The 10,089-nt window shown below is 43.1% G+C and overlaps 1 protein-coding gene across 3 annotated transcripts; it reads left to right on the top strand.

The window, feature by feature from the left end:
- The first annotated feature begins 338 nt into the window (after window positions 1-338).
- On the top strand, window positions 339-9,681 carry LOC136520133 (putative 1-phosphatidylinositol-3-phosphate 5-kinase FAB1C). 3 transcript variants are annotated; one of them, XM_066513556.1, is made up of 12 exons: window positions 339-618; window positions 1,790-2,048; window positions 2,130-2,852; window positions 2,944-3,097; window positions 3,183-3,521; window positions 3,952-4,752; window positions 4,840-5,171; window positions 5,253-5,379; window positions 5,495-5,653; window positions 5,776-7,152; window positions 7,241-7,507; window positions 9,138-9,681. In XM_066513556.1, exons 2-12 carry the CDS (start codon window positions 1,816-1,818, stop codon window positions 9,390-9,392), a joined length of 4,767 nt encoding a protein of 1,588 aa, XP_066369653.1. In that variant the 5' UTR covers window positions 339-618; window positions 1,790-1,815; the 3' UTR covers window positions 9,393-9,681. The 3 variants fall into 3 exon arrangements, with proteins under 3 accessions (XP_066369653.1, XP_066369654.1, XP_066369652.1); XM_066513557.1 differs by having other exon boundaries at window positions 1,869-2,048; XM_066513555.1 differs by having other exon boundaries at window positions 339-2,048.
- Window positions 9,682-10,089: the final 408 nt, after the last annotated feature.

The following is a 10,089-nucleotide window of genomic DNA, read 5'->3' on the forward strand; positions in this document are numbered from 1 at the left end:
GTAGAAATAGAAAAAAAATCTAGCGTTACAAAGGAGGCCTTAATAAATAGGAGTATCAATGTAATTTCATGTCTCCATTAATCAGTCAATTGTCCATGGATTTTGATTTGACCAATAATAAAAATGTAATAATAATAAAATAAAAACGAAAAAAAAAGAAGGAATTAAGGCCCATTCGCTTCACTGAAAAAACGAACTAAAACACTGTTCCGCCTAATTTGTTGAGAAAAAAAATACTATTTCAACTGAAAAGACGAGTCGAAAAGTATACAGAAAACGAAAATCCGTAGCACCCACCCAACTATTTTTTTTCCCTTCTTCTCCCCGCTCACCTTTTCCCCTACACTATAACTACCTACCTCCATTCCCGGCCTCGCACAAAGCTTCCTCCTTCCCACATGGGCACCGCCCCCTCCTTCCCCAACTCCAAGCTCCATTCGCCCTCCTCGTCCTTCGCCACCTCCAGCCTAGTCCTATCTCTGCTGGATTGGAGAGGTTTGAAGCATGTTTCCTTCTCGCGCGCCACGTGCTCGACGGAATTCCTCGTCTGCATAGGAGCCAAGAAACGCTAGGATTAGGCGCCTTCTGGGGCCCCTTTTAGTTCCCCTCTAACGAATGGTAGGTTTGCGGTTTCGTTTGGCTGTGTCCCGTGATTTTTGGGTGGCTTTGGTGTAGAGTTTAGAAAGAGGCAAAATTTGCCAGGAGACATCGTTAAAGTGTGGCTTTTGCCATAAATCACCAGAAAAAAATTGTCTTAGCCAAGAACCATTACAACTTCATGTATATTTGCTGGTAGACACTATAGTTTATATAATAGCATTTTTATCTCACATAGGTCACAAAATACCCCTGCCCTTCACTAGTTTTGTAGGACCCAAGCCAAGCCTCGCCGGTGCCCTGGAGCCAAAACCTCGCCGCGCCGCCCACTGGCCATACTCGGCGAGCGCTGCTAGCAGCAGCAGGGTGACGGGTCTACATGCGAGTTGCGACACTTGCTCCGCCCGGGCGTGCGCCCGTGCTCGTCGCGGCGCCCGGCCACGTGCTTGCCGCGAAGCCTGCTCCCGTCCTTGCCGCCTGGTCGTGCGCATGCGCTCGTCGTGCCGCCGCGACACGTCTGGCCACGTACTCGCCAGGAAGCCCGCGTCCGTCCTCGCCTCCCGGATGTGCGTCCATGCTCTCCGCTCCGCGCTGCCACGCCGATCCTGCCTCCCAGCCACGGTCTCTCCACACCACTAAACCGTTCGCGATGCCCGACAGCATGCTCACCGCGAAGGTTGAGTCTGTTCTCGCCGCCCAGGCGTGCGTCCATGCCCATCGTGCCGCCGCAGCGCTCGGCCATGTGTTTGCCTCGAGGCCCGCTCCCGTCCTTGCCGCATGGGCATGCGCCCGTGCTTGCCGTGCCGCTGCCACGCCCAGCCACGTGCTCGCCGCGCGGGACGACGCCGCTGCCGAAAACTGCAGGCACAGCCGGCGGTGGAGAGGGTGCACCGCGCCGCCGCGGCCTCTCGTCCTTTTTTCCGTGCGAGGCTGCGAGCGAACGAAGCTGCGGAGAAGAGAAAGGTTAAGGCAAAAGGGCAAGGGCATATTCGCCATTTCAGTGTCTGCCTATTAAAATCAGATAAAATAATGGCTTGAGTGTCTTATAGCATATTAGCAAGGATTTATAGTGTTTTTTAGCAAAGCCAAACTTTTTTAGTAATTTGTGACAAAAGCTACACTTTAACGATGTCTCCTAGCAAATTTTGCCTTAGAAAGATATCAAGAACTTCCAACTTGGTGTTTCATGTAGCCTTTTTTAGCTGTTCTGGGGCTTTTATGGGAGTGCCCGTCGCGCTGAAGTCGGATTCTTGGGTGACTGCTTGCGACAGCGGCGGCCTTGGCGTTCGGCCTATTAACGGAGGCCGAGGGGGTGCCGTGGAGCAGCGTGGGCTCGTCGACAACGGGCCTCCAGTGTCCCCACCAGAGCGTGTTTGTACGCCACCTGTGCCGAGGCTGGCTGCTTGGCGGCGCATGTGGTCGCCTGGTCCTCTCCGGTGCTCAACTCCGAGGTGAGCAATTGACTTTCTTGTTTGGCTTAGAGGGGATAACTTGTTGATAGACTTTTCACTGAATGAAATAAGTGGATGCAGGAGCATTGGGTGTGAAGAGGGTGAGGATTTGGATCGGTACTTTCCCCCCCAGAGTGAGTTTTCTTCTGATACGGATTCGATGAGCACAAGTATTAGTAGGATGTATACCTTCCGGTTGGGGACTTCAAGCCCATTAGATAGTCCTATCAAACAATTGGGAGTAGGAGACACAAGTCCTCCCTCAAGGAGGGGTTGCCATTCTCCTAGCTATCCTTGGAATTCTTGCCGGGGATCAGATGATGTTGATTCCAGTTTTATGAACTCACCTCGGCATGATGATGAACAGAGGAAAGATGATGTGCAACCAATTGATTTTGAGAGTAGACACATCTGGTATCCTCCACCACCTCAGGATGAAAATGGTACTTTTCAATATGATGAGGACGATGACAATGATGTTTGTGATGGGAAGGTCTTTGGACATGTTAACCATGATTATTGCGATGGCGAGGATGATGATGATTCGTTAGGGATCAAAGGAAAACATAGTATATCTCAAAAAGAGTTCTTGAGGAGTGCTTTACATGGGCATTTCAGGGCTCTCGTGTCGCAATTGCTCCTAGGACATTGCATTGATCAAGTGGATGGCTGGCCAGACATAGTAGCCTCATTAGCTTGGCAAGCAGCTACCTTTGTCAGGCCAGACACAAGCAAGGGTGGTAGCATGGATCCCACAGACTATGTCAAAGTCAAATGCGTAGCATCAGGAAATCCAAATGATAGGTATTCCCTTTGACTACAACTTGTACTGAAGAATTACATGAAATTTACGCCATGGTATTTTGGCGCTAAATGATTGTTCAACTGTTTGCAGTGCTTTCATTAAAGGTGTTGTCTGTTCTAAGAATGTAAAACATAAACGCATGGTGTCAAAACATGAGAACCCTAGGTTGCTTCTTTTGGGAGGAGCACTGGAATACCAGAAAGTCACGAACAAACTAGCTTCAATAAACAGCATTCTTGAACAGGTCATATCATCATTTTCCAGTTAGATGTTCATGCTCATTTATCTCAATATGTTCTTAATATTGATTTCAAATGCAATGTGTACAGGAGAAGGAGTATCTTAAGAATGCTGTTGCAAAGATAGAGGCTCAACGCCCACATGTCTTGCTAGTCGAGAAAAGTGTGCCATTGCATGCGCAACAGCTTCTTGCAAAAGATATCTCTTTAGTATTGAACGTCAAGAGATCACTTCTGGAAAGAATATCTCGCTGCACAGGTGCTCAAATTGCGTCTTCTGTTGAAAATATCACTTCTACTGGAGTTGGACAATGCCAAACATTCTGGATTGAGAAAGTTACAGAATGTTCATCACCAAAGCTCTCAAACAAAAAAACAGTCAAGACACTGATGTTTTTTGATGGTTGTCCAAGACGCTTGGGGTGCACGGTAATAATCAAATTATCTAATTTCATTTCAAAGATAGCTTTTATTCGGTATTACTGTTAATTGGCCCAAATAGTTTAAATTCTTCTGCCATTTGTCTTTTCTGTCCATTATTTTACACCTGAAGGTATTATGTGCAATTGTGCATTGCAATGGATTTTCTTTGGTGAATAGAAAATTCTTTGTTTCAATAGTCTCTTAATCCTTTACTATATTTGGAACTTACTATTTTGGATCTCTTTCTTTATATTGTGATTATGCCATGTATCTGAAAAAAATGGCATGCATTTACACCAACAATATGATTTTATTTGGTTGATGGAAAATTGAAGGCCTTTCTTTATATTGTGGTTATGTCACAAAGGATAAAAGTTATGCCTTTATTTATACTGTGATCATGTCATATCTGATAAAAATGGCATGCTTTTCCTAGGTTCTTCTAAGAGGAAAGTCATATGAAGAGTTAAAGAAAGTCAAACTTGCTGTGCAGTATGCTTTATTTGCAGCATACCACCTGTCACTTGAGACCTTATATCTTGCTGATGAGGGTGCAACACTTCCAAAAGTCCCCTCAGATCTTCAATTTGAGAAGCAGAATTCTTCCTCAAGATACTATCAGCAGAATTTGAATGAATTTCAAACCATTGAAGGGGAAACTTTTGGAAGTGGGTTCTTCATGCCTTGCCTTAATGGTTCTGCAAATCAATCTCATTCAAGAGATGACATAATTCATGAGGAACATGCATACTGTCATTCAAGAGCTGACTTAAGTCAGGAAGAATATACTCGTGGAACCATTAAGGTATACCCTTATTCCACAGAAGTTTCAATGTATGGCAGCTGTGTACCACCTGTATGCATGACTGTTCAGACACCTAAAAGTTCACTTGCCAGTGTGAGAAAAAGGACAGGCGGAAATTTATATTTTCCCCATAATGGTCACATAGATGAAGCAGGTGGTGGAATGTCAAAGGTTGATAGTGACTTCCTTGACTTGGATAATGGTTGGAATCATATCTCAGATGAAGATTCTGTAGCAATACGTGATCACAATGGGAATCACAACGAATATTTCCCAGCATCTGACAGTCCACAGAGCATTTTGGTTTCCTTGTCAGTTGCATGCCCTCTGAGAGGAATTGTATGCAAGCAATCTAAGCTATTTCGGATAAAGTTCTATGGTACTTTTGATAAGCCGCTTGGAAGGTATTTTCGTGAAGATTTATTTGTTCAGGTAGTTGCGTTGTGATCCATAATCTGCTAGTTTACTATTATAGGCTTTACAGTACCTTATTAATTTTCATCCACCCTATATTTTCAGACTTCATGCTGCGAATCTTGCAAGGAGCCTGCAGAATCTCATGTGCGATGTTACACTCATCAACAAGGCAGTCTCACAATCAGTGTCAGAACTCTTCCATCTGTCAAGCTACCTGGGGAGCTTGATGGGAAGGTATGGATGTGGCACAGGTGTCTCAGGTGTAAACCAAAAGATGGAATTCCTCCAGCCACACAAAGGATAGTCATGTCGGATGCAGCACGAGGATTATCTTTTGGGAAGTTTCTGGAACTTAGCTTTTCAAATCACACAACAGCCAATCGAATTGCCTGCTGTGGACACTCCCTCCAGAGGGACTGCCTTCGTTTTTATGGGTTTGTAGCTTCTTATTGTATACTCTTCAGTTTCTTATCTAATAATGACCAACGTAACAGTTCGCATTCTCAATCAAACAGGCTTGGGAGCATGGTTGCTGTCTTCTGTTATTCACCAGTAGATCTTCTTTCTGTCAACTTGCCATCCTCAGTACTGGACTTTGCTTATCCAAAAGCTCAAGATTGGGTCATCAAAGAAGCTGTTGATGTATGTTTGTGTTAGTTTTATCTAAACTTGTCTAAATTGGTTCTAAAAGACAACCCATTGGCATCATTTTGGGAGATGTATTGCCCTTGGTAAGCTTTTATAACTTAACTTGCAGGTATGCGCTAGGAAGGAACATCTATATAGGGAAATTGTTGTTAAACTTGACTGCATCGAAAAGATAGTTAAAGACCAGAACATTGGTATGAAGTCAGGCTTGCATAAACATGTTGCCGATCTTAAGGAGTTGGTTAAAGTTGAGTGGAAGAAGTATGACGTAAGTTCAAATGCTACTTGTTTTATAGATTGCTGTTGAACCGTACAAAGTTTTCTATTTGTCTTGTAGATTGCTATCGAAAAGATAGTTAAAGACCAGAACATTGTTCTTTACTTTTTCAGGTCGTATCAGGGTTTTCTATCATAGATGACTTGCAGACATTTGAACCATATATAGATGTTCTAGAGCTCAATCGCCTGAGGAGAGAGCTTGTACTTGATATTCACGTATGGGATCGCAGACTGTACATGATGCACTCCCTCACGAAAGAAAACTGTCGTACTGTGCCAAATGATGCACAATGTTCGGAGAAGCTTACTGAAAGCTTATTAGAACAATCAAATGATGTGACATTTGGTAAACATTTGAATGTTGAGAATTCTCTAGATCAGAATCAACCAAGTACGTTGGAAGTGGCTGCAGTTTCAGTGAAATCATCCCTTATGATGGAACAAACCAACACTAGTGTTTCACATTTGGGATTGGAAACCAACATTATGGGTGATGTATCCATGCATTCTGGCTCAACTGTTATCAGCTTTGCCCCAGGCCCATGTGAAATGCAGAGTGAAGGAGTGCTGGCTGAACTAGAAGCTGGAAAGACTTTGCAGAAATCACAATCTTCTGCCTCCAATCTTTCTGACAGAATTGACTTAGCATGGACTGGTTCTGGTCAGTTTGTTAATGATTCATCAAGTAGCATGGAGGCAGTTTCATTCATACCTGCTAGTCTGAAGGATGATCCTGCATACCATAAGGTTATAGCACCAATTAGAATCAAATCGTTCGATTCTGCTGTCAGTTCCAGAAATGTTGATGACTCAAATGCTAGTATAAGAAGATCTTATTCTCAAAGGCCCCCAAAGGCTATTGAGAGAACTGGTAAGGGTCTGTCACCAACATTCTTGAACAAGCTTTCACTTCCTGGTATGATTGATGGCGAGAGTCGGTTGCTACTGTCACAAAATGATTCAGATGTTATTGTTCCAATTTATGATGATGAACCATCTAGCATGATAGCCCATGCCATGACTGTTCCAGAATATCACAGCTTCTTGTTGCCACTTCTGGATCAGAATAATGAATCTAGTTTATTGAATTATGGTTCTGATCAGCCTCAACCTATAACTGGAAATGACTCTAAGGATAACCATTTGACTGTTTCTTTTGAGGATGAAGACTCATATTCTGTTGATAAAGCAAAATTTTCTGTGACATGTTATTTTGCAAAGCAGTTTGATGCAATCAGGAGAAAGTGCTGTCGAGATGAGCTAGACTATATCCGCTCCTTAAGTCGCTGCAAGAGATGGAGTGCTCAAGGTGGCAAGAGTAATGTCTACTTTGCCAAAACACTGGATGACAGATTTGTGATAAAGCAAGTGACCCGGACAGAATTAGATTCATTTGAGGATTATGCTGTTGATTACTTCAAATATTTGACGGACTCTGTATCATCTGGGAGCCCAACTTGCCTCACTAGAGTCCTTGGTCTTTACCAGGTTCGTGTTACTACTACTTTGTTACTTCTTGTGTTTATCAAATCCTGTGAGATTACGTAATGAACATAGCTGTGCATTTATGCACTAGATCACTGCCAAGAATTTGAGAGATGGAAAGGAGCTGAAGATGGATGTAATGGTCATGGAAAACCTATTTTTCAAGAGGAAGGTGTCAAGAATATATGACCTAAAGGGCTCTTTGCGTTCGCGCTACAACCCTGATACTTCAGGGAACAACAAGGTTCTCTTGGATCTTAATCTGTTAGAGACACTTCACACAAAGCCCATTTTTCTTGGAAGCAAAGCAAAAAGAAGGCTGGAACGAGCTGTCTGGAATGATACTTCTTTTCTGGCAGTAAGTAGACTCACTTGCTGTGAGATCTTATTTCATTGGTGAAGGTTATATATACCATACTCCCTGGGTGCAGCAACCTAGTATTTCTATCTGGACTGTGACCTTGGTTGCATAGCTAATTTTACATCGTCGCCCCATCTGACCTCGTCTGTATATGAGGTGTCACTACCAAAAAAACTGTTTCATGCACTCATTTCCACTTCATCATGATTGGTACTATTAAGTAGTAATCTTTTTATGTCACGTGACATGAAAAGTATGCCAGTATCTACCCTGGACATCTGGTGGTACATTGGATTTCAGTGTGAACCATAACCTTGACCCTGGTGATGTGCACCATTGCTGGGTTCCCTGTTCTGATTAGCCTGATCTGCACATATTTTTCTCCATCCTGAGTGATGTGTTTCAACTCCCCCTCCCTTTCTCCCTCCTCACTCAGTAACAGGCCAGACCCAATGATCCCAACAAATAAATTTCCTTCTTTTGGTGTACTATGACCTATAATATGTGCCCAGACATCTGAATTTCAGACAATCGCACACATTACAAAAGCCCACCTACCTTCCCCCCACCATTTTCAAGATTCCAAGAAATCCTAAGCAGCCAATTGATATGGGAAATATTGAATGCCCAATATTAGACATGCTACTTGAGGCTTTGCCTATTGATTCTGTTGTGATTCATATTTACTTCTACAAAGATAGAAATAGACAGCTTTTGCCACACATCTGAAATTCAGTTGTGAAAACATGTAGAAGCCACAATCCTTCATTTTGGAGTTTTTGAGGTGCAGAGAGCAAATAGCACATAAATCACCACACGTACACACACCCATACACACAAGAGGCAAACCTTTGTTCAGTTCTTCCGTGACATCGTGGAGAGATGTAGAAGTAGCACTACAAAAGTGAGTAAGAGGGGGAGGATCTATCCATTCTTTTGGAGGCACAAGCCGGACGGCCAATTGAGGTAAGTTTGCACACGTGTAGAGGTAAGGTTGCACAAGTGTAGGGGTCAGAGAGTGGTATGGAGGGAGAGATAGCAGAAGGTAGTCTCTAGCCAGGGTGTAGCGTGGCAGCTAGCAGAGAGGAGTTTCAGGAGAAGGAAATGCAAAGAAATCAAAAGATGGGGAAGGTCAGCATGAAAAGTGCATAATATATAAATAGTGGCAAATGTTGTCTATTTTTCATCTTTACAGTGGCAATTTATGAACTGTAATTGGTAGCTAGGATGGGTGTGGGGCAGGCTGGGCAGACAACAAGCTTTAGGGTTGCTGGCTTGAGGTAGCTTGAATGCACTGGTGTTGCCAGATGAGTGATTTTGGTGCCAGTGTAGCAAGAGTTAGTGGTTAGTCCACATGGCTACTGTCGATGGTTCAGATAGGTCTTATTCATGCCGGCTACTTAGATATGGTGATTTGATTCCCGGCTCTTTTTGTTGTTGCCATTCAAATTGACAACTTGTATCTAACCTATCTTGTCAGTATGGTTCAGCTTATATAGATGGTGACTATTTGAGTAAACTGGTCAGATCAACAGACTTTTTAGCATATTCATTTAGAATACCAAGGTGCATGAAGATGCGGCTGTTGTGACTAACTCTTGCTGCCATGCATTCCCCTTTTCCTCAGTCGGTGGATGTGATGGACTACTCTCTCCTAGTCGGCATTGATGAAGAAAGAAAAGAGCTTGTGATGGGGATTATCGACTATCTTCGGCAATACACTTGGGACAAACAATTAGAGACTTGGGTGAAGGCAACAGGATTTCTAGGTGGCTCCAAGGATGTTCTGCCGACCATCATATCTCCGGATCAGTACAAGAAGAGGTTCAGGAAGGCCATGTCGAAGTACTTCTTGGCTCTCCCTGACCAATGGTCACCGTAACGCCTCCAATGCATCCAGGCCATTCCAAGCGCGACAGGGAAGACACTTTGGTTTTCCTTTTCTTTTTCTCCCTTTTGTTTCTTTTAGAACGATCGATCCATCTATGCCTCTTGTATGCTGTTTTTGTTCACAACAGGCAGGATGAACTCTGTGGAGGATTGTGGCGATTGTTGTCCATCCAGACAGAGGTTAGGCGTCAATACGTGTACATACCCTACACTATAACATGAAATGCAAAGGAAATGAAAACACGCAAACTCGCGAGTTCCTTGCCATATGATTTGAGGTTTCGTGGATTGGAAGCTCTGTCCATTTTTTTAGAGATCTGAAGCAACTGCTCTTTCCCTTCCATTCTAAATTATAAGGCGTTTTAAGTTTTCTAAATATATTGCTTTTGCTGTGTATTTAGACATAGTGTATATTTAAGTGCATAGCAAAAGTTATAACAGTAAACATGGCATGGTCAAAAAATAGTGAAGTTCTTCGTTTGATTGTTATAAGGAACGGAAGTGCACCCTTTTTTTTATGCGACAGAATCTATATAATGATGTAGATTCATGTTTCTAACCTACATCCATCTTGTTTAGCGCTATTATAATTCAATCTTACTGGAATCAGTAATGCTTTGCGAACTGGATTCTAAAACGTGAAATAGGACAACTGAGATTGCATATTAGGATACTCGAGAGACGGAGAG

The sequence above is a fragment of the Miscanthus floridulus genome, chromosome 18 (genome assembly GCF_019320115.1).
Source record: "Miscanthus floridulus cultivar M001 chromosome 18, ASM1932011v1, whole genome shotgun sequence".
Classification (NCBI taxonomy): Eukaryota; Viridiplantae; Streptophyta; class Magnoliopsida; order Poales; family Poaceae; genus Miscanthus; species Miscanthus floridulus.

Bases quoted from the DNA above. Each gene is read 5' to 3' on its own strand.
- LOC136520133 (XM_066513555.1), top strand. From the start codon at position 1,726: ATGTCTCCTAGCAAATTTTGCCTTAGAAAGATATCAAGAACTTCCAAC. The intron at 2,049-2,129 runs GTGAGCAATTGA...AAGTGGATGCAG, and splicing joins CTCCGGTGCTCAACTCCGAG to GAGCATTGGGTGTGAAGAGG. The intron at 2,853-2,943 runs GTATTCCCTTTG...AACTGTTTGCAG, and splicing joins TCAGGAAATCCAAATGATAG to TGCTTTCATTAAAGGTGTTG.